This window comes from Pipistrellus hanaki, assembly GCF_964339955.1.
Source record: "Pipistrellus hanaki genome assembly, chromosome: 11".
Taxonomy (NCBI): Eukaryota; Metazoa; Chordata; class Mammalia; order Chiroptera; family Vespertilionidae; genus Pipistrellus; species Pipistrellus hanaki.
Window position 1 is genome coordinate 29974579 of NC_140513.1, and position 23358 is coordinate 29997936.

The 23358-nt window shown below is 39.0% G+C and overlaps 2 protein-coding genes across 16 annotated transcripts; one reads left to right on the forward strand and one right to left on the reverse strand.

The window, feature by feature from the left end:
* Positions 1 to 574: 574 nt before the first annotated feature.
* RMI1 (RecQ mediated genome instability 1) lies at positions 575 to 10991 on the reverse strand. Of its 4 annotated transcripts, none has more exons than XM_084899357.1 (3): positions 10822 to 10991; positions 5591 to 5687; positions 575 to 2612 (listed from the first exon to the last, which is right to left on the reverse strand). In XM_084899357.1, exon 3 carries the CDS (start codon positions 2575 to 2577, stop codon positions 733 to 735), a length of 1845 nt encoding a protein of 614 aa, XP_084755483.1. In that variant the 5' UTR covers positions 2578 to 2612; positions 5591 to 5687; positions 10822 to 10991; the 3' UTR covers positions 575 to 732. The 4 variants fall into 4 exon arrangements, 3 of the variants coding, with proteins under 3 accessions (XP_084755483.1, XP_084755481.1, XP_084755482.1); XM_084899355.1 differs by lacking the exon at positions 10822 to 10991 and adding an exon at positions 10705 to 10815; XM_084899356.1 differs by lacking the exon at positions 10822 to 10991 and adding an exon at positions 10705 to 10815 and having other exon boundaries at positions 575 to 2605; positions 5587 to 5687.
* Positions 10992 to 11078: 87 nt separating this feature from the next.
* Positions 11079 to 22414, forward strand: HNRNPK (heterogeneous nuclear ribonucleoprotein K). 12 transcript variants are annotated; one of them, XM_084899362.1, is made up of 17 exons: positions 11080 to 11211; positions 13148 to 13224; positions 13336 to 13420; positions 13737 to 13834; positions 14509 to 14565; positions 16028 to 16071; positions 16940 to 17012; positions 17482 to 17553; positions 18054 to 18167; positions 18542 to 18670; positions 19289 to 19596; positions 19746 to 19800; positions 20096 to 20179; positions 20430 to 20445; positions 20523 to 20605; positions 20987 to 21156; positions 21878 to 22414. In XM_084899362.1, the coding sequence occupies exons 3-17, from the start codon at positions 13363 to 13365 to the stop codon at positions 21909 to 21911; spliced, it is 1395 nt and encodes a 464-aa protein (XP_084755488.1). In that variant the 5' UTR covers positions 11080 to 11211; positions 13148 to 13224; positions 13336 to 13362; the 3' UTR covers positions 21912 to 22414. The 12 variants fall into 12 exon arrangements, with proteins under 12 accessions (XP_084755491.1, XP_084755488.1, XP_084755495.1 ...); XM_084899358.1 differs by lacking the exon at positions 11080 to 11211 and adding an exon at positions 11469 to 11580; XM_084899367.1 differs by lacking the exon at positions 11080 to 11211 and adding an exon at positions 11469 to 11580 and having other exon boundaries at positions 21938 to 22414.
* Positions 22415 to 23358: the final 944 nt, after the last annotated feature.

Below are 23358 nucleotides of genomic sequence, written 5' to 3' on the forward strand. Positions count from 1 at the left end.
TCAATGTTATTTAAAAATAAATGATTCTTAAAAATAAGGTTTTGGGTTTGTTTTTTTTTTAACATTTCAATATATTCTCTGAAATGGCATCTTGTTTACATAATATTTAACTTAGACATACAAAAATATTTAAAATCAGCAAAATAAAAACCAGTAAGACAATTTGCATCTGAAAACCTGGCATTCTGATTAATTGGTTTATATTTTCCTAAGTATAATAATGTAAAACAGGGGTGGGGAACCTTTTTTCTGCCACGGCCATTTGGATATTTATAACATCATTTGCAGGCCATACAAAATCATCAACTTAAAAATTAGCCTGCCATATTTGGTTAAACATTTAATTAGCTCACCCTACATGGGTTGGCCTTGATTTCATGAGCCTCATACAACCTGTGGGCCAGACATTCTCAACCCCTGAACAAACATTTTGGAATACTCAATATATCAGAAATACAACTATTTAAAATTAACTTTCAACAATATGACACATCAATAAACATTAATACAATATTCTAGCAATCATCTTATATGAAATCAGTGGGAAACCAATTTCTCAACAACAGGAGTCAAGTTCATCTAATAAAAAATTTTATTAAAAGTACCTAAATAAACATTATTAAACACTTTTAAATTGAAATAAGTTGTGAAACATTTTTCCCTTTTTATGAAAAGTTTCAAAAATAAAAGGACAAATATAATTCTAAATATTTCTAATATTATTTTAGTAAATTACTTATTCAATCGCTTCTTTAGGTTATCAAGGTGTTCCACATTAATATCTTCCAATGCCAGTACCATTGCTTTACACAAGGAAGGATTAAATGAAATAGTCATTAGACAGCACAAATCTATTAGATCTCGCTGACATTTCTGCAAACCATCCAGGAACTTCTGATACTGAGGAGGGTCCTTTTTTAACTTTTTCATTTCTGCTACTGAAAACCCTATCAGACTAGCAAGTATTTCATCTACAAAGTCTACATCTAGATATGCAGTTCCATCAGAAATCTTTGCTGTTATACTCCAAATGCCACCAGAACTTGAGAGATTTCCAGTTAAGGTTACGATAAAGGCTTTGATTTTCACTGTTATAACTTCCTTTGGTTTGCTGGCCATTAGAATAGATAAATAGATAAAGGGCGGAGAATATAAATCCATGATAGAAAGTTTAGTGCTGTTCTCTGATGATTTTAAAGAACAATTCTGTAAATGCTGATCATTTCCATTATAAATTTGCGAACTCCTTTTTGGTATGTAACTGACCAGTTCTCTATTTAATATTGTATTATTTAAGGAATGTACATTTGAACTGGTTTGTTTTACTTTATCATCTGTCTCTGAGTTCTTATCTTTATTTGAAAAACTGTGGGTTATGGATACATTATGATTAACTGAAAAAACACTATCGTTGTGGTCTTCATCAGTCATTTGTTCAGATAAATTATTTTCATTCCAATTATCATTTCCATTTTTGCCAATTAATGAAAAATTATTCGGAGTATTAGGCGTGTGTGAAGATCTTGTTATACTGTCATCTGGTATTCTGTTCAAAGTCGACGGCTGCAATTCTTTAGTCTCCATTTGTTCTTTCTGGAGAACTTCTTCTAAAAGCAAGGCCTCCTCTAAGGAAAAGTCATCTAATTCCCCATCAGTGAAATGCATAGATTGATTTGGTAGTTTCTCCTTTGGTCTTGGAGAAATAACAAGTCCTGGTTCAAAACTTGTCTGTCTTGTGGGAATAGTATTTGAGGAACTACCTATGCTGAAACATCTTCTTTCCAAGGAGGTGTCATTATTTGCTGCAAGTTCATCATTTTCATCCAGACTTGCCAAGAGTTCTTCATCAGAAGGTTCTAATGCAAGCTCTAGATCATCTGTGTTTCTAGGGATGTTCTGGTTAGAATTATTTGGTATGACTGAAACTATAGGATCAGGCTCCCCAATTAATCTTCCAAGTACTTTTTCTTGGGCATATTCCCCTAAAAGAGCATCTACTTCTCCTCCCAACACCTTCACATTTTCTGGTTTCAATAAGAGAACACCAAGACGAAAAGAAATGATTCCATAAATCAAAATTTTTGTTCCTGGAGGAAGATGACTATGAAGAACTGGAATAGGCTGATATTCCATTCCCTGCACTTGTATAATTCCATCAGTTAGCTGTAGCATCAACATTCGTGACGGCTTGGCTTCCCAAGGCTTTTGGGTTACTTGTGTTTCAGCTGTAATTAACTCATTCATAGTATTCTTTCCTCTCAACTTTTGCATCTGGGAATATGCAGGCTGACTTACATCAACCAATGAATTGATCTGCAGAGCAAAAAATCCATTCAGCTCTCCTTTTGGAAGTTCTAAAATGTCATCAGGTAAAAGAGGATGCTCTAAATCTTTCAGATCGGTAAGGAGCCATTGCTCAAAAACTTGTTTATTTATTTGTGCTTGACTCAAATTAATATTATCATTTTCTTCTTGGATCCAGTTAATACAAGCTTCCAACCACATTACAGGTACTTTAACATGCCATGTAGCTAAAAGCCAGGTTTCAACTCTTAATGCAATATTAGTTACACTCATTTTTTTAAGTAAAAGAAATATTATACATCTGTTACCTAAAAACAAAAAACAAAAGCAAAAGAATTATAATTCAGTATTTAGAATTACAGTTCAACTTAAATGTTGCCTCTCTAATTATGCACAATGCACCAACAGGCATAACCATACCCTTTTGATTTTTCTCAATTTCAGCATCTTAAAATTCTTTCACTTTCTACATATCCAAAGTTCACATACAGTATATTATGAGAAAAGCTAAAGCTTTGAAAGCTAGTTCAGGCAAATTATTTCTCTGACCTAATATAAATTTCTTAACTTTTCTAGCCCAGATTTTTCATTTGTAATATGACCATCTATCTTACAGGGTTGTTGTTAGGATTACATAACATTTAAAGCATAATATCAGATCTATGAAAGACACATAGTAAATAGTAATTACTATAATAATATTATGATCAGATTTTAATAATTTAAAACAATATCTGAATTTGGGTTTCAGAAATATTCTAAATTCTAATAAAATCAATCTCCTAACTATTCAGGCAATACAAAAAAAGGAACAGCCCTAGCCAGTTTGGCTCGGTGGATAGAGCGTCGGCCTGCAAACTCAAGGGTCCCATGTTCGATTCCAGTCAAGGGCATGTACCTTGGTTGCGGGCACATACTCAGTGGGGAGTGTGCAGGAGGCAGCTAATTGATGTTTCACTCTCATCGATGTTTCTAACTCTCTATCACTCTCCCTTCCTCTCTGTAAAAAAATCAATAAAATATATATAAAAAAAGAAACAATATTCACTAAGATTATTTTCATAGCTATATATAATTCATACTCTATTAAAGCATACCATTATGCATGACCATATAGTAGTTAAATATGTAGTCTAAGGATAAAGTTAAAACAAATAATAAATTCTGAGCTGACATAAAGCATCTTATTTGTTTAGCTAAATAATTTCAATAGCCCTACGAGGTAAATATACTTCTGATTTTCTCGGTATAAAACAGAAGCAAACCAAAACCGGTTTGGCTCAGTGGATAGAGTGGAGGGTCCCAGGTTTGATTCCGGTCAAGGACATATATCGTGGTCGCAGGCACATTCCCAGTGGGGGCTGTGCAGGAGGCAGCTGGTCGATGTTTCTCTGTCATCAATGTTTCTAGTTCTGTATCCCTCTCCCTTCCTCTTCGTAAAAAATCAAAATATATTTAATTTTTAAACACACACACACAAAAAAAAAAAAAACCCAGAAGCAAAACAGTAAAGACTAATCAACCCTATATTCACAAAATTATTTTTTCCTTCTACAGATAAAAATATCTAAAAGTTAGCCCTAGCCGGTTTGGCTCAGTAGATACAGCATTGGTCTGCGTACTGAAGGGTCCTCAGTTCAATTCTGGTCAAGGGCATATGCCTGGGTTGCAGGCTCTGTCCCCAGTAGGAGGTGTGCAGGAGGTAGCCGATCAATGATTCTCTCTTATTAATATTTCTCTCTTTCCCTCTCCCTTCCTCAACGATAGTGTTTTTTCAGTTAATCATAATGTATCCATAACCCACAGTTTTTCAAATAAAGATAAGAACTCAGAGACAGATGATAAAGTAAAACAAACCATCAGTTATACTGTTTAATTATTACGGGTCTAGTAATAATTAATGTCGTTTTAAAACATTCGTTTAAAATCTTGCTTGGCGTTGACTTGTATTGACATAACCTTCAAACACGTGGTATCTACAGAACGTGTGAAGTGCAATTAACAAGTTTTGCTTGAAAAAGTTTGTGTTTGGTTTGGTTTTTGTTGCAAAACTAGGGCTAAGAAGATGGCGGATGAAGAGCATATTCGGCACTGCATGCTTTACGAGTTCCAATTAGGAAGAAAAGCAAGTGAGGCTGCAAAAAACATCTGTAGTGCTCTTGGTCAAGATGCAGTTAGCGCCAGAAAATGCCAGCGTTGGTTTGAGAAATTTCGCGAGGGAAATTTTTCGTTAGATGACAAGAGAGGTCGAGGCTATGTGTCCAATTTTGATCAAGAAGCTCTTCAAGCTCTTTTGGTGCAAAATCCTCAAATTACCCAACAAGAGCTTGCGACAACTTTAAATTGTTCACAAAAAACAATTTCCAGTCAATTGTGTGCACTTGGCAAAGTCCAAAAGTTTGGAAAATGGGTTCCTCATGAGTTGACCGACAACAACCGTAATCAAAGAGTCACAATTTGCAGTTCGCTCCTCTCTCGTCAAAACCGTTTGCCGTTTTTAGAGCAAATTGTTACCGGAGATGAAGAATGGGTGCTGTATGTTAATTTGAAAAGGCGGCCTCAATGGTTGAACAAAAATGAGGCTCCGCAGCCCACGCCAAAACCTGACTTGCATGCGAAAAAAGTGATGATGTGTGTTTGGTGGAATTTTAAAGGAATTCTTCATTATGAACGTTTACCATCTAACCAAACCATTACAAGTGCAGTGTATAGTGCCCAATTGGAAAGGTTAGCCCAAGCTTTAAGAGAAAAAGAACCCGCGCTGATTAATCGGAAGGGCGTAATTCTTCACCACGATAACGCACGACTGCATACTGCAAGAATCACTGCTGAAAAACTGCGCCAGTTGGAATGGGAAGTTCTCCCTCAACCTGCATATTCTCCTGATATTGCCCCTTCCGATTACCATTTGTTTCGTTCTTTGCAAAACTTTCTTCTTGGAAAAAAATTTAATAATGAAGAATGCCTCAAAAATGCATTGACCGAATTTTTTGCATCAAAATCACAAGAATTTTACAACAGAGGGATTAAAATGCTTCCTGAGCGTTGGGCACAAGTAGTAGAAAACAACGGCAACTATATTGTTGATTAAATTTTGTTGTATTGTTTAAATAAATTCGATTTAAAAAAGTATTAGAAAACGACATTAATTATTACTAGACCTAAAAATATATATATATATATATATATATATATATATATATATATATATATATATATATATATATTTAAAAATCTCAAGAGTTAAAATTTATAAAAGTTTTAATACATCCATAAGAAAACTTACCATTAGGAACAGGAACATAGGATTTGATGATAGGACTTGGAACTGGTTGTTCAGTGGAGTACTTGTAACCTCTACTGCTCAGAAATAGCCCTGGGAGCTAAGACAAGAAGCAGTAAGGGTTATAAGAGAAAGCTGCAGAATCACTGGTCTATTTTCATAAGTGTAAGAGTTGGAAGGTATGTTTTTTCAGATCCCTGTTATCAGTCAGACAGAATTTTAAAAATGAGGTTTGGAGTGAGATGAACAAAAGCAAGTGACCATGAGAAATTTACACCCTCTAAGCTTGTTTCCTGGTCTATACGGTATTTACTTCATGGGCTACTATAAAAATTAAAGGAGATGGGAGAGGATAGAGGGCAGAGCACCAGCCCAGGTAGATATTAAGCAGTTAGGTCAGCTGACCCTGGGCAAATCCAGCTGTTAGGCTGCTCACTAGGCCTCAGAATCACCACCTCTGTGGCCACTCAGTTACAAGGCATCCAGCAGCCGTTGCAGGCGGAGAAGAGGACCACCTGTAAGGTGTCCAAGGCCCACAAACCACTGGACACTGAAGCAGGTCAGAGTAGCTGAGGCTGAAATTAAACAGCACTGCCTGCAGAGGGAGAGAGAGTTCAAGGCCAAGGAAGCTGGGGCTCTGTGATCCCATGGCAGTGGCAGCACTAAGGTGGAGGAGGATAACCAGGAGAAGACCTACTTCTGGCAGAACAGGGATGAAGTCCTGGATAACTTTTGGTCTTGCCTGAGCCTTCAGGCAGAAAACCATGAAAACTACTACATTATTAGATAAGAAGAGAGAAGAACTTGGTCCATGGATTGGTATTTTAGATGCCCTCATGGGATATGAGCCATTAGCAAAACTCGAATTATTTCTTGTGAAAAGGCATTATTTCTATATATTATATATGGTAAGTCCCTTCATGTTATGACAAATGGCAAACGCTGCTTCTTTGTAAAAACTTAAAACTTATCCGGTGAGGATGTATACTAGGATTATTTTTTCTACAGGTTACAAAGAAAAGCTTATTAAAATTTTTAATCAGCCCTGGACGGTTTGGCTGAGTGGATTGAGTCCACCTTCAAACTGAAGGATCCCAGGTTTGGTTTTGGTCATGGATACATGCCTCGGTTGCAGTTTGATCCCCAGTAGGGGGTGTGAAGGAGGCAGCCGATCAGTGGTTCTCTCTTGTCATTGATATTTCTATCTCTCTCTCCCTTTCCTTACTCTCTGAAATCAATAAAAAATATATTTAAAATTTTTTTTAATCAAATGATAAAAGTATTAATGTATTAACATGTGGGGTATGTATTATGTTTAGATTTCAATAACTGAGCCCTTTAAATATTTAATAAAAATCCTATTTTTTCATCTTCTCCTTCAGAGAATTCCTAAGGTTTTTATTTCTACCTTTCTCAGGAAATTGAGTAACCATAGTTACAGCAGGTAGAGGCAACTCAGAGGGAAAATGTTAGCTAAGGCAGTACGGTTTCTAATCAGCCCACATACAAAAAACAGCTCTAAATCCTCAAAAGTATATTTTTAAAATTGTGCATTAGGAAATGGTTGTACCATATAATCCACTTTTTTACTTTTCAAAATTAATCTTAAGAAAACAACCAACAATGAAGATAAAGACTTATGTGCTAGAGTGTTTGTCATTGTTTTTGTAGTGTAGGGGAAAAATACAACAACAATCTAGGAAATGTAAGGTAATAGCATCTTTAAAAAACATTTTAAGGCCAATTTAATGATACGTTCATATTTTATTTTGTTAGGGTAAAGGCCAGCTATAAGCTACACATATCTTAATTCCCACTAATTCTATAATCATGAAAAAAATTTTAAACACACTTTGATATTTTGTGCATGTTAAACTTGGCTGACCACAATAATCTACATTTGAGATCTTAACTGCAGGAACTGAGCAGAAAGAAAATAGAGTAGGAAAATTCTATCACTCATCACTAAGACTTAAGCATATTTGATTTATAGATTAATTTTCAATGAGCCTCACATATTTCAATTATTTTTTGTTGTTAGTCCTCACCCAAAGACATGTTTCCATTGATGTTTAGAGTAGAAGGGAGGAAGAAAGGTAGAGACACATTGATTGGTTGCCTCCTGCATGAGCCCCAACCAAGGCCAAGATAAAACCTAGATCCGAATGGAACCCAGGATCCTTCAGTCTGAGGGACAACACTCTATCCACTGAGCCAAACTGGCTAGGGCTTTTAATTTTTTAAAAAATAGAAAAACAAGTAAAAATATTATCTTTTTGGGCACTGTATATAGCATCCAACCAATAGCTGAGACTTAATAATCATTCACTGTTTCCACTATCTTCATTTAAAAAGTAAATGTAATATGTGCTTTAATTCATTTGGGATGACTTCAAGATACTTTTTGAAAATGGGGGGGGGGGGGGAATTATATATAACTCATATAATATAAATATAACTACATTATATATAACTACATATGATGACTGATCAGAAAGAAGTAATCAATGGGGCTATTTATGGATCTTCCATAATCTAATGTAAGAAAAAAAAAATAGAAAGGGAATAGGTCTAGGAGTCTGAATCCCAAGTCTGTTATGTGACCTCAGACATGTTCTTTAATTTCTCTTAGTCTTAATTTCCTCATCCATAAAACAAAGATAACAACCTACCCACAGAATTGTAATAACAATTAAACTGCCAGCATAAGATCTGGCACATGGTGGGGAATTCAGGAAATGTTAGCTATGATATTATAAATAATCATCCAGACAGACGGTATACAATCTCAATTATATTAGCTTATCTAAAGTAAATCCCACCCAAGCCAGTGTGGTTCAGTTGGTTGAACATCAGCCTGTGCACCAAAAGGTCTCCAGCTTGATTCCCAGTCAGAGCATATAACCAGATTGTGGGTTCCATCCCCGTTGAGGGAGCCAGATCAATGTTTCCCTCATGTCTCTCTTTCTCTCAAAATCAGTAGCATTTTTTTTTTAAAAAAAAGAATAAAAGTAAACCCCATACCTAAGTAATATTAGCTCTGATTTCATTGGGAATCCAAAGTGATCATATAGTTCATTACACAAAACAAGAGCCATTGAATGTATCAATAATTTGGCAAGTCCTTGAATGAACATAGGTAATGATATAGTTTGGATGATAACAATAGAGGATGAAAGGATAGTGAAAAGACAGATTTTCCTGTAATTTAAAGGGTAAACCTACAATAAATTGTAAGAGATAAGAAAGAAAACAAGTGGGAAAGGGAAAAAAACAAAAACATGGAACAATGGCATTTGGAAAAGGTAACAGCTTTCACCAATAAGGGTCCAGTCAGAAGACAATAAAATTGGAAGAAGTCCCTGGATGGGGATGCTTACTTTGCATTCCTGTTATTCCTCATCTCTTCTGATCAAGGCAGAAGATGATGGCTGGCAACAGAAATACTAGTTTAAAAGAAAGCATCAATTTGCTAAAGTAATTGTGGTGATAAAAATGTATTGGCCTCAGAAGCTACTGAGGTGGTTCATTCTATCCTAATACAGTGTAAAAAAAAAAAAAAAAAAAAAAAAAGAGGCCAAGACCGGTTTGGCTCAGTGGATAGAGCGTCGGCTTGGGGACTGAGGGGACCTGGGTTCGATTCCGGTCAAGGGCATGTACCTTGGTTGCGGGCATATCCCCAGTGGGGGGTGTGCAAGAGGCAGCTGATCGATGACTCTCTCTCATCGATGTTTCTAACTCTCTATCTCTCTCCCTTCCTCTCTGTACAAAATCAATAAAATATATTAAAAAAAAAAAAGAAAAAGAAAAAGAAAGAAAGCATCATTAGTACAGTGCCCCTAAAAGTGCCCATTAGTGTTAGTGAAATGTCCCAGATTTTAAATGACAGATCCAATTAAATGTTGCAGATCCTAATCCTAATGGACAGATGTCTACAACCCAAGTATTCCCGACCAACACATACTCTTCAATTCTTGTTCACTTAATGAAAATCTGAACTATGTATCAATAGAACCAAAACCTGAGGTTTTGCCTCTGGACAAGACTTACAACTCTTCCTGAGGGGGAACATTAGAAAAACTATATTACCACTTAAAGAGACCTTTTATACATTCCACAACCCCAGAAACTATGCTCTCTATCCTCCCGGCCAGTTAAGTGGTGCTTCCTGAAATCCTCAGTTCCCTCTGAGTTTTCTTCCTAATTAGGCGAGTAAAAGATAAAGGGCAGTCGGAATCATAGCCGGGTAAAATAGGTGCTGTTTACATCTATTTTGCAAATTACTCAAGAGGGAAATCAAGTTACAATATATAATGAATCAGCACAAAATTATCATTACAAATATATACATATGTAAATGTATACTAATGGTGGATTTAGCTTTATGTGTAAATCATAACACTTTTAAAGTGTGAGGTTAGGGTTGCAGAAGAAGCCAGGAGGGTTGAGGAAAGGTGATGTGAAAATGGGTACCACCACGCCGGGCGATCTCCCGGGTTTGTCAGGATTCGGGGAGCCCTTAAGAAAAGAGACCACCAAAGCTTGGCATAGGGGCCTCAGAAATAACCTAACACAAAGCCAAGTGTCAACTGGACAGATAGCTGAACCGGTAACACTGGAGGGCGAAGTTTTGATGTTTTGATCACTGCCGAATACCTCGACACTCCGTAAGCTCTTTCCTAGGTGAAAGAGCTGCACGCGTAGTTTGAGGTTTGCATTCCCTTTGGATGAATGCAATGACTACTTCCAGAAACTTTCCAGATCAAATGCAGCGACGACACTACAGAGGGCTCACACCGCAGGCCCCATTAACAAGAAGAAAAAAAGAGAGTAGAATGAAAGGTCTCTTTATAATGAGGAGCACTGTAGAGAGACGCCTGGATCCCCTCCGGACGTGCTGGCTCCAGGTCGGAACCGAAGGGACGAGATCTCCGGGACTCAAGAGGCCCAGCGCCCCAGCCCCGCCAGCGGAGCCCGGGGTCCCGCCCGAGCTGATGGCCGGTCGCCACCCGCCCGTGGCGTCCCCCCGCCGAGCCCACGCCCAACGGGGGCTGCGGCCCGTTACCCACAGCGAGTGTCCGCGGCGAGGGCCGGGCCGGTGGGCGGACTGCACTTACCGGCCCGCAGCTCGCCCCGCAGCCGGGCAGCCCGGGCGGGAGAGGGGGTGTGGAGAGAGAGGGAAACGCGAGTGTGGCCCGAGGAGACGGTGGCATGTGTCTGAGCCTACAACCGACCTGGGACTCTCGCTTTTCCCCCTCGTGCAAACGGCAGTTCCCCGGCCGCGCGACTCTGAGAACAGGAACCGAAACGGCGCGCGCCCTAGTAAGTCTATTTTGCCTTTTTCCCGCCCGATTTGCCGCGAGCGCACGCCCCTCCTCCAAACCCAAAGGATTTCTTCGGGCCGAAGAACGCCCCTTTCCCGCCCCACCCCGTCCCTATACTATCAAACGGGACCGGCGGGAGTTCTCGCGAGAGTTCCTTCCCCTCCCCCAGCCAGTGAGTGCGCGAACGGGAAAGGAGGAGGGCGCTCCAGGCGAAAGCGCTGCGGACGCCATTATCCTCTGTTTCTCTGCTGCACCCACCTCTACGTCTTGCTTACGTCCCGCTCGTGTACAGCCTTATAGGTAATTGGGGTCATTGGGGCTTCGGCGTTACAGACTCAGGCAGGGGACTCGGCATCCCTAACGGCTGCGTTGACTTCCTCCACCAAGTCCGGTTTTTCTCGGGCCCTTAGCGGCCTCCCAGACTGAAGGGAGGCGCCGGTGGGAGGCGGGGGTGTCGCCTTCCCCTCTGGCGCCTTGATTGACGTGGCCTTGGACCAATAGCTTCGTCCAGGCGCCACCGCCGAAGCCCGAGCAGCCAATCGGGCAGCGGCGGCGGTGGCGTCGGAGAGCGCGGGAGGCGGGGGAGAGCGGAGGGGCCCTGCGCTCGTTTTCGGTCTAGCTGTGACCGGTTGAGGCGGCGCGGCGGCATAGAGACGACGACCTCGCGCGGTGAGGAGCGGGGCTAGGCGAGCGGCGCGTGAGGGCGAAAGTCGGAGACCCATTTCGCCGCTGGAGGGAGGCGTTTGGGGGGGAGGGCCTGCTTGGTGGTTGGCCGAATCTCAGCGGAGAAACGTTGCCTGGTTCCCCCCCCCCCCCACCTCCGCCATTTCCCTGAGCGTTTATCCGCAGTCCGCGTTGGGGTGTGCTGGAGGCTTCCGGGCGCCACGAGGCATGTGCCCGCAGGAGGAGCGGCGGTGGTGTCGTCTTGGGGACTAAGGCCTCCTGTTTGGGGAGGAGAAGGGGCCGGCGGGCGGGCGGGCGGCACCCGAGGGCGGTACTGATGGCCGCAGCCTCTTGGCGGGTCCCGCCGCGCCTCGGCTCCCCCGGCCTGGGCTGGCGGCGGCCGGAGCGGGGAGGTGGAGCGGTCGGGGCCGCCGCCTCCGTCGCTTTGTCTCTCCCGCTGTGGGGGGAGGGCGCGGGGACGAGATCGCGGGGCCGCGTGGTGGGTGGGGGAGGGGGTCGGCGCTCGGCTCCGCCTAGTAGCACGTAGTCGCCATTACAAGGGCGGCCATTTCCTGTCGGGTCCGGGAGTTGACGTGCGGCGCCTGTGCGCTCGCCTCGGGCCGTCTCCGCTCCTGCTCCTCCGCCCCAGCCGGTCCGGGTGTCGGGAGTCTGAGGGTTCGTGTTGGCCTCGGGTGGTCACGCGCATATTTAGCGGTTTTATTTTTATTTTTTGCGGCCGGAGGAATGGTGCTGGGAGGACCGCATCAACGTGTTTAGGTGTTTTTTTTGTTTGTTTTTTTTAATAGCCAGACCCCGCGTCAGCGTGGTGGTGGTTTTTATAGATGATCTTTAAATTCCTTAATCCAAGTCTTCCGCCACACCTCCGTACACAACTGACGGGCGGGCCCGAAAGAGAGAGGGTTTCAGTTGGTCCTAGGAAGAGTGGTCTTGTCGACGAACGTTAGGGACGGCATAAGTGCTGCCCTTTTTCAGCCCTAGGCTGCCTAGGTATCCCCCGCCTTTTCTCTCTTTCCTCTCTCCTCTCCTCTCCTCTCCTCCTCTTTTCTCCTCTCTTTCAGCGGGGCCACATGTCGCCGCCTTCTGCCAGCCCTGGGAGGGAAGATAGATCAAAGGCTGTTTGTCCCCTCGCCAGTCCGGTTGTGGATGTGTAACTGATGTAAAATACCTTGGTGGTGGTGAAGGCTCCGTTAACTGTTAAATACTCGAGTAGTGCTGGCGGTTTGGGGCTGCTCTGTAAAACTAGTTTTGTTCCGTTTTCGGGGACAGAATTGCTGTTCGTGGGCTGATGTGTTGTGTGCCTTTGCTTTTATATGTATTATGAAAAATAACTTGTTTCTGAAGTGGGACTAGTTCCAGTGGCTTTAGTGTTCTTTCCTTTGTAAAAGAAAAACCTAATAATTGTTTTGGATTTTTTTTAAGGCAATTATTTGCGGGCTTAAGACCCTAAAATGAAGAAATATGGCCCTTTCGTTTGTTGTGTTCAGATCAGTGTTTGTTAGTGTCTAGTAATCAGCAACCAAAAGGCAAAACTGATTTGTGTTGGTTTTTGTAGGCTACTGCAGCACTAGGGTGTCAGTTGGTCCTGCCCAGAACACTTCAGTTCTGCTCTGCAAGGATATATAATAACTGGTACGTTTTAGAAACAGAGTCATGTCTTTGCTTTTTAAAAATATTTAGTAACAGAGGTTACTTTTCGATAAGCCAAATGGACTAGTTTCTTTATTTTTTTTTTTTTAACAGATTGGTGTGTCCATATAATCCAGGAAAATGGAAACTGAACAGCCAGAGGAAACCTTCCCCAACACCGAAACCAATGGTGAATTTGGTAAGACATTTTAATTTTAACAATTTTTATGATTGTGTATTTAGTCTGAGATCTCTGAGTTACATCTTGGCTTTTATTTATGAACTAAAAGTAATCCTTACTCCCATATTTTGTGTTTAGAAACTTGAAAGGGAGCATGCTTTGATTCATATTTAAAAGTATTCAGCCTTGTTAAAACAGACTTAACAATTAGTAATCAATCTTTTAAGATAGAATATGGTTGCTTTCATTTAAGTTAGTTAAATTAAGACTGTGATTAAAGATGCCTTTTGAAGATGCTGTGCTTCCTTTGAAATTTGGAACTGTTTATTTCTAGGTAAACGCCCTGCAGAAGATATGGAAGAGGAACAGGCTTTTAAAAGATCTAGGAACACTGATGAGATGGTTGAATTACGAATTCTGCTTCAGAGCAAGGTATTGGTTTTATTCTTGAAAATTTGAAAATGGTTTTTATTCCCGTGGAAATTAAGTTCTGGTTTGGCCCTCTTGGAAACCTTCAAAGCCTTAGTTGAATAATATGAAAGATTGTGTGGCTCCACAAGGACTTGTAGGCTGTGCAATAGTGGCTTTGGGTTTTTTGTGTTTTTTTTTTTTTTTTTGTGTGGGTTTTTGTTTCTTTTTTTGCCCTAACAATTAAAATGAAATCCTTTTATATATTGAGCCACTTACCAACTTAAACCAGGAGAAGGGTGTGGGTAATCCTTAAATCATTAATGGATCTTGATTGCATTGCAAATTTATTAGAAAGCAATTTGGCAATTTATTTGATATTATCAGGTAACAATGAGTAGGTACCTATTGTTTATATTTGTTTCATGATGGGAACTGTGAAATTAAACAGTGCTGAAATTTAATGTTCAGTGTATAATGACATTCTGAATATTTCAAATTCCTGCCTTGGTGTTTTTTTTTTTTGTTTTGTTTTTTTACTGCTTATTTTTAATATCCCAAATAGATTTTTAGTTCTATGACAACAACGAAAAATGAGAGGGACTAGATATACACGTAGATATAGATATATATTGTTTTTGTTAAAGCTTGAGAGCACAGGAAGGAAGGGGAATAATTTATCTTTTTACTTTTTCCAGAATGCTGGGGCAGTGATTGGAAAAGGAGGCAAGAATATTAAGGCTCTGCGTACAGACGTAAGTATTAAAGAGTTTAGAACTATTATTCCAGCTTCAGTTTATGTTCGTAGAGATTTAAAGAGTTGCATCATAGAAATCACTTAATAGTTTAGATACATGCCATTATAATAATTTCATAGATAATTGCAAGGTTTGCCATTCCTTATTTAACAAAGTTTGGATTGGGTTGGGTGGTGAGGTCTTTATTAAACCTCTTCACTTTCTAATAACTTTGCACCAAATTATTCACTTCAGGCAGGATAACATCTTAATTAGAAATAACGACAGTGTAAAAACCCTTAATTGCATCATTTCCCGTGTGTGTGAATCAATTACAGTGTTACTGAAAGCCATTGCAGGTGGCTGATTAAACTCAAATTTTTATTCCCTTTTTTAAATCGTCCATCTGTTCTTTAACAGCTTGTACATGGAACACAAACAAATTAATGTTGAGCTTGCATGATTTAAATGTGGGTAAAGAAGAGAGTAGGCACTTATTTTTAAGATTGGGAAACCTTATGTCACTGCCAATGATTCTAATCTTCATATTTTATAGTGGGTTGACTCTTGTGATTAGACACATTAAATATTGATATCACCAGAAGCAAGCATATTTATAGGACTTGGCTACACCTAAATTCCTTTTTAAAAAAAATTTTCTCAGTGAACATGCTCTTAAATGTTTTCTTGCAGAAATGGAGGCAAATAATAACTTTGTGTTGAATACTTACAGTATTTCATTTCTCTCTTGGTCGCAGATCTTTGTATGTTCTTCTTGAGTACTGTAAACTGAACTTGAAATTTTGTTTAGAATTTTACAAACTTGCCTATTAGGATCTAGGAATGCCTTTTAAACCTTCAGGAAACCAACTACCCTTTTAAGAGTTAGGGTTTTTGGTGGTGTGGGAATTTTTGTTTTGTCTTTTATAAACCTCTCTCCTCTTAATCCAGATGTTCTGTATAGTTATCTGGGTTATTAATTTCCCCGTTCCTCAAGAACTTCAGTAAACTGAGTCATGACAGGTTTTGTGTCTACCCTCATGAGCCAGCCTGCTACTGAAACATCGTTTGTTTTCTTAAAAAGAAAAAAATAGTACCGTCATTTAAGGTCCTTAAATGTTAAGCCACAGTCAGATATAGAGAAGTCCATTATTGTGTTAGTCTTCAGAACAACTTAAACTTGTTTTCATTAATTGAGAGTATGAGTATAGTTTGTATTAAATTAAAATTTATTGCTTTTCCCCCTTTTCCCTCTCCTTGTTTTTTTGGCCATATATCTCCGTTGCCCATGTACTGGATCGACTTACCCCTGCGTTGCCCACCATGACGTTGGCCCATCCGCCCCTGAACGCCCATGTGAAAACCCTGGTTGGCTATGCCCAAAAATGTGCTCGTTGCCAAACGGGTACCATACTTGACAACTTCTGATTGAATGCCCATGCCCAATGCCAACATCCACGAACGCCAATGACCAATGCAGTACAATGCCAGTGTTTCAGTCCCAGACAGCAGTGGCCCCGAGCGGTATGTCCCAACAGTTTATGCCTCACTGCCTGATTAGAAAGAGAGAAATGTATTTTATTACCTGCCTTTATATAATTAAATAGTATCCCCTTTAGACGGTGTATTGTTTTTCAAGTTTCTGTCTTATTTTCCCCATTAAGTCTTTTTGTCACTGAACTTTTACCGTGAGTTGCCCACCCAAACGATCCACTAATTTTATTTCGATGGAAGGAGCACAGCTTCAAGTGTTGCATATTTGCTGCATTGTAAATCAAATTGTTACCAAAATAGTCTCTCGCTCTGTCTTTGTGGCCCACCTTGCTTCCCAACATTGCCTGTTCATAATTTTTTCTGATGAAATGCTAACTCTGGTTCACTTTCCTTCACTTCTCATTTGTATTGTCTTTGTTTTGTCTCGCATTTGTATTTGTTTTCTTGCAGAGCCCATTAGTGATCTAATTTCTAACTGGTATCCATAACCTTACTCCAAATATAATGTTCACCACTTGCATATTCCCCCACTTTGCCTAAGAGAAGGTGTGCCAGTTTTACCAATGTAACAGCGAGGGTATCCTTAATTAACTTAGTGGTGGCGGGGAACATAAATATTCAACTCTGCTTCAGTTCTGGACAATTTATTGCCCACTTAATCTGAGCCCTTCCAAGAGCCCATTCTCTCTGTCTCTCTCCAAGTCTCCTAATATTGTTATCATATCTGTATTGGGCATAAAACAAAATGCATGTGTAAACCTATAAATAGGCTACTTTAAATGGGGAGTATTAAATGTTACTTCTCTGGAAAAGTTTGTATGAATACTAGTAATAAACACAAAACTCATTTTTATTTTCCAACTTTTTTGTACTATCTGGTATTTGTGATGTTTGACAGCATATTGAGTATCAGTGCTGATATTGAAACAATTGGAGAAATTCTGAAGAAAATCATCCCTACCTTGGAAGAGGTAGGCTCATTTTTATGTATTTGTTGATGGGGGGCGGGGGGTGTTAAAGTATGTTTTGGGGCATAATGGGGGAGGTGGGGAGATAGTGGGTATAACATTTTGTAGTAGTAGCAGAATCGTACAACCTGCTCCATAGTGTACAGGGTTGCTGTACTCAATACTGTTTGTTTTTAAAATGTCTGACCACAACGGAGTAAATCTGAACTAAAAATCTGTGGTCATGCATTTTCATGGGCTTTAGTTTTAGAGAAGGTTTTTTGTGTTTTTGTTTTTTGTTTTAAGGATTTTTAAGTTCTCTAATTTTGTAGTGTGTAGAGAAAACCATTGTACATTCTTAGTATAAGTTAGCAGTTTCTCGCTATTTAATAATGTATATGTGAAATAGGTTGTAGTAGCTTTACCAATATATGCGACAATAGCCTGATCACACTAGACACTTAACCTATTACTCTTATTTTTCTACTTTCAGGGCCTGCAGTTGCCATCACCCACTGCAACCAGCCAGCTCCCGCTCGAATCTGATGCTGTGGAATGCTTAAATGTATGTCATAGTGCCATTGAACCCCACTGAAGTATGGAGCCTGGCCCATGGGATTAATTTTATTTTTAACATAGTGTGCTTTTCCGGTCTCTATAGAAAAAGGCTTAAAATGATAAATGAATGGTCTTACAACTCACTGTTGACCCTGCTCCATGCTGCAGTGGGAATTAACTACATTTGCAAAGTGCTTTGCAGTCATTTATATTATTATGTTATTTGAATGTTAATAATGATATTGTAGTAACAGCGACATGCTAAATGGCTGCAGTGTGGGTATGGTGTTGCAGGACCTGAAAATAAAATAGTTTTTTAAGGTGGTGCAGAATGTCCTTTTTGGGCCTGGCTATTGAGGATAATAAGCACATAACTGGTAAAGTTATTGAAATATAAATTCAGGTTGCTCACTGCAACAGTATGTTGTTATGCTTATAGCAGATAAGTGTGTATTATTGGGGAAAACCTTAATTTGGAACTAAAATTTTATAACTCTCCCTCTGCAGTACCAACACTATAAAGGAAGCGACTTTGACTGCGAATTGAGACTGTTGATTCATCAGAGTCTGGCAGGAGGGATTATTGGGGTCAAAGGTGCTAAAATCAAAGAACTTCGAGAGGTAAAAACACTTCTATTTTCTTTTTATTTTGCTGGAAATATTTTTTATATAGACTTGGTGCAGTGGGCTTGACTTTTGTTATCCTACAGGTTCCTCATCACAATTTGCTGTTGAAATGCCACAGGAAGGCCTGACCACATTATTTTGCACCCTCTCCCCCCCACCCCCCCCCAAAAAAAAAGAAAAAAAGAAAAAGTCCTAGTGTTATCAATAAAATTTGGGGTGGAGATGGGTGGATTTGCTTAAGGTAGATACATTTATCTGAACCTTCCTAGGTTTCCTAACCTCTTTAGTGTACTTCCCTTGTATTTTGTTTTGTTGGGGTTTTTTTGGTGTTGTTAATGCCTTTTTTTTTTTTTTTTAACTTAATACAGAACACTCAGACAACAATCAAGCTTTTCCAGGAATGCTGTCCTCATTCCACTGACAGAGTCGTTCTTATTGGTGGAAAACCTGATAGGGTTGTAGAGTGCATAAAGATCATCCTTGATCTTATATCAGAGGTACCTTGAGAATGCTTATCTTTATGTTGAACCTCATGAAACTTAGATGTCAAAGTATTTCAGGATGTTTAGACGAATGTCTTTTGTCCTTTCCCTAGCAATTTTCAATCCCCCATCTTTAGCTAGCTATTAATTTAATTTAGAAATAATTTAAGAGGTTGAAGAACTATCTTGATTGCTGTTGGGACTTTATAGCCTTCAGTCCTTCAAAGGAAATTTCTACAGTACTACATTGCATAGCTTCCCAATTGATAATTTAAATGTCCATATGGGGTACAGGCTCACCCAAGCAAGATACTGAACTTTTATCTCTCTTGAATGCTCACTTCATAGACCCCATTGTGAAACATGAAAGGGGTTGTAGTCCCTTAAGATTGTCTGGAAAAAGTAGCAAGTTGCTACTTCCCCAAGCAGTAAAGCTCACTTTTTTTTTAGTCCTCACAAAAATAATGCATTTTTTTCCAGTTATTTCCTTACTATGTTTTTGTCCATATTCCTGTCCTGTCTGAAGGTACCTCCCAGGAAAAATAAGGACTTTAGATATTTTGTTTGTAAAAAGAGTGGTTTGTTATCAAGTTTATTTTACTTTGGTCTGTAATATTGCTGTTTTTGTTTTAGTCGCCCATCAAAGGACGTGCACAGCCTTATGATCCCAACTTCTATGATGAAACTTATGATTATGGTGGCTTTACAATGATGTTCGATGACCGCCGTGGCCGTCCTGTGGGGTTTCCCATGCGGGGAAGAGGTGGTTTTGACAGAATGCCCCCTGGTCGGGGTGGGCGTCCCATGCCTCCGTCTAGAAGAGATTATGATGATATGAGCCCTCGGCGAGGACCCCCTCCCCCTCCTCCCGGACGAGGTGGCCGGGGTGGTAGCAGAGCTCGCAATCTTCCTCTTCCTCCACCACCACCACCGAGAGGAGGGTGAGTTTCTTTTCATATATATGTTACTAACAAGCAAGAGGCTGCCGTTTAGGGGGTGAGCGGTTTAGGTTTTTTTTTTCATTTTTTTTTTTTCATTTGATGTGTGTGATGTTAATAAGCTGAGATTACAACCAGTACTGTTTTTGCAGGGATCTAATGGCCTATGACAGGAGAGGAAGACCTGGAGATCGTTATGATGGCATGGTAAGAATTTTCATTTGTCATCAATGTATATTTCAGTGTGTAAGGCATCTAAAAGTATGTGTAGTTAACATTTCCCCCCCAAAAAAATGTTGCTTGAAAAGCTTGTCTTACAAATTCACTCCTTAGATAGCCATTCACATCATTTTGGTTCTTTGTTGAACTAGTAAGACTTTATTGAGCCATCATTATTCCCCAAAGTATGTATTGTAGAAATATAAACCAGGTATATAAAAGCAGTAACTATGACAAAAATATCCTGCCAGGTTCATATTAACAGTTCCTTGTCTCAACACAGGTTGGTTTCAGTGCTGATGAAACTTGGGACTCTGCAATAGATACATGGAGCCCTTCAGAATGGCAGATGGCTTATGAACCACAGGTTGAGTATCCTGGTTGTTAAGGTGTTTGCCTATTCACCAATAAGTGTCTTTTTTTCCCCCTCCTATTTTTCTTTCTTTAAATGCTGTGTACCTGTGGTTTCTTGCCCTAAGGATTGCCTTCTGAAATATATTTACTAGGGAACATATGGGACTTTGGTTTCCTAAACTGAGGAATTTTAGGAATACTAAGATATCTGAAAAATAGTCTTGAAGGCAAAGTAATTTTCTTTTTTTTCTTCCCATTTTTAGGGTGGCTCTGGATATGGTAAGTTTTCTCCTTTGTGAAATCAAACATCATTTTATGCTTCTCTAAAAGAACTTAATGCTCATTATTTAAATCAGATTATTCCTATGCAGGGGGTCGAGGCTCATATGGTGATCTTGGTGGACCTATTATTACAACACAAGTAACTATTCCCAAAGATGTAAGTATCTTTACTGTATTAATAAACATTTAATTATTTTAAGCCCTCTAACTTTCAATAAAAGATTTTAACAAATATTCCATTTTAAGATTAAAGTTGTGTTTTTTAAGGATTTCAGTGGGGTATCCTCCCAATTTGGGATTTGTCAGGTGTTGTCCAGTACTATCAAAAGCTGTTAAGATAGTTTTGAGCCCTTGATTCGTTAAGAAAATGTTGAAGTAATTGCATTGTAACTTAAATCTTGACTAGTTGGGGAGGCCGGAAGGCATTAAAATTCAGAATAAATAACTACAAAGTTAAATTCTTGAAGGTCATTTAAAATATAGGTAATGTGATTTCTTTTAAAGTATACCATAAATTTGTTCTTGAAAATTTTTTCAGTTGGCTGGATCTATAATTGGCAAAGGTGGTCAGAGGATTAAACAAATTCGTCATGAGTCAGGAGCTTCGATCAAAATTGATGAGCCTTTAGAAGGGTCCGAAGATCGGATCATTACCATTACAGGAACACAGGACCAGATACAGAATGCACAGTATTTGCTGCAGAACAGGTCAGTTTAGGTTTAGCTTCATGTTAGCCTACAGGTACTAAAACTTTAAAAAGCTTTTCTTCTCAATTGATTTTTCTTTTAGAAGCCATGGTGTCTCAACCTTTTGGGGACCTAACTTCTAAACATTCTAATAGTTTTGCTTTAATTTTCTTCTGCTTTCTTACTAAAAACGGAGACATTCAGTACTAATCTTGCTGGAAGAAGCCTTAACCAAGCAAACTTCTCATTTCTCTGGTGAAAACTGCTGCCAAAACCACTTGTTATAAATTATACAAAGCCTGTAGAAAATGTAGAAGATTCAATGGATGTTGGTCTAGTTCTGTGTGGAAGACTAGTGATTTTGTTGTTTTTAGATAACTAAATCGACAACAAATCACAGTCTGCCATATGGCACAGGCCATGCCTCTACAGGACAAATGATTGGTGCTGTAAAATGCAGCATTTCACACCTTCACTGGCATTTCTTGTCTTTTTCTACCAAATATTAACAACTTTTTGTTTCATTTTCTTAATTCTGCTCTACTAATGTCTGGTTCACTATTAATCATTTTTTTTCTTGAATTTTACATTGCTCTAATTTGTAATTACTGTTTTAATTCTTATTTCTAATTTATAATGGACATGCTTATCGCTTTAATTTAGCATTGAAATTGTCTTAATGTTGATGAAGATGTTACGAACAAAAATTCTAATTCGTCCTTTTTTTTCTTTTCTTTTATAGTGTGAAGCAGTATGCAGATGTTGAAGGATTCTAATGCAAGATATTTTTTCTTTTTTATAGTGTGAAGCAGTATTCTGGAAAGTTTTTCTAAGACTAGTGAAGAACTGAAGGAGTCCTGCATCTTTTTTTTTTTTTATCTGCTTCTGTTTAAAAAGCCAACATTCCTCTGCTTCATAGGTGTTCTGCATTTGAGGTGTAGTGAAATCTTTGCTGTTCACCAGTTGTAATGTTTTAGTTCCTTACAAACAGGGTGGGGGGAGGGAGGGTGTGCAAAAACTAACATTGAAATTTTGAAACAGCAGCAGAGTGAGTGAATTTTAATTTTTGTTCATTGTTGGTGGTTAGAAAATTCCCCCTATGTAATTATTGTGAACACTTTGCTTTGTGGTCACTGTAACATTGGGGGGGAGGGGGGGACAGGGAGGAAAAGTAATAATAGTCCATATGTCCCTGGCATCTATTCAGAGCAGTGTGCAGAATGTAATGCTCTTTTGTAAGAAACGTTTTATGATTTTTAAAATAAATTTAGTGAACCTATTTTTGGTGGTCATTTTTTTTTTTAAGATGGTCATTTTTCAAATGGCTGAATTCTCCAACCTACCCCCAACTAAACACTAAGTTTGATTTTCAGCTCCTCTGTTGAACTTGGACTTAGGCAAAAAAAATAATCTTTGCAAATTCAGTTCTGGTGATTTCTGGATGGTTTGAATGTCCATTGCTTGGGAAGAAATTCCATTATACGCACTCAAGCTTATAATGAGCTGGGGATTTTGTTTTTGTAAATGCTTATCCCTACTTTGCAACAGTTTCCTATGTTAGTAATTGTGAAGAACCAAGGTGGGGAGCAGAAGTAATGGTATAAATGTATACCAGGAGCCTGATAGCAAGTTTTATTAATTGGAGTAATACTTGGTTATGGAAGTGACCGATGCTAAATAAATTCTGGTTATTTTTTATTAGATAATTTCTTATCAACAAATTTAAACTGTCAGCCTGCTTAGTGTCTATTAGTTAAAGTTTGTAAAATATATATATATTGTTTTTCCATTGTATGCAAAGTGAAAGAAAAAGATGTATCATTTCTTTGTTGTATGTTGGATTATGTAGGAAATGTTTGTGAACAATTCAAAAAAAAAAAAAGGGAAAAAAGTTCCTGTGGATGTTTTGTGTAGTATCTTGACGTTTGTATTAATAATAGTTAAGTTCACTTCCGAATAAAACTCCCATAATGCTAGATTTGATGTGTGCCCAATTTGAGCAAGGGTTGACACCTGTAAAATTTGTTAAACCGTTCCTCTTGTAAGGAAATATAGTAATCTTAAATTACATACTTTTTGTGTGAAGTGTTTTTCTAGCATTTATAAATGAAATTTGGTAGGGGTGGTAAAGACAATTTTAGCAGTTAGGCTCTTAATCTTAAAGAGGGAGTATTGCATAATGGGAGCTGAGTCATGTAATTTTACAGCTCCTGTTCTCCCATC

Coding starts and splice junctions, on each gene's coding strand:
- HNRNPK (XM_084899365.1), top strand. CDS start 13,363: ATGGAAACTGAACAGCCAGAGGAAACCTTCCCCAACACCGAAACCAAT. Junction 13,421..13,736: donor CGAAACCAATGGTGAATTTG/GTAAGACATTTT, acceptor GTTTATTTCTAG/GTAAACGCCCTGCAGAAGAT. Junction 16,072..16,939: donor GACAGCAGTGGCCCCGAGCG/GTATGTCCCAAC, acceptor GATGTTTGACAG/CATATTGAGTATCAGTGCTG.
- RMI1 (XM_084899355.1), bottom strand. CDS start 10,800: ATGCCACCGTCTCCTCGGGCCACACTCGCGTTTCCCTCTCTCTCCACA. Junction 5,688..10,704: donor GCGGGGCGAGCTGCGGGCCG/GTAAGTGCAGTC, acceptor TTCTTGTCTTAG/CTCCCAGGGCTATTTCTGAG. Junction 2,613..5,590: donor CTATGTTCCTGTTCCTAATG/GTAAGTTTTCTT, acceptor TTTTGTTTTTAG/GTAACAGATGTATAATATTT.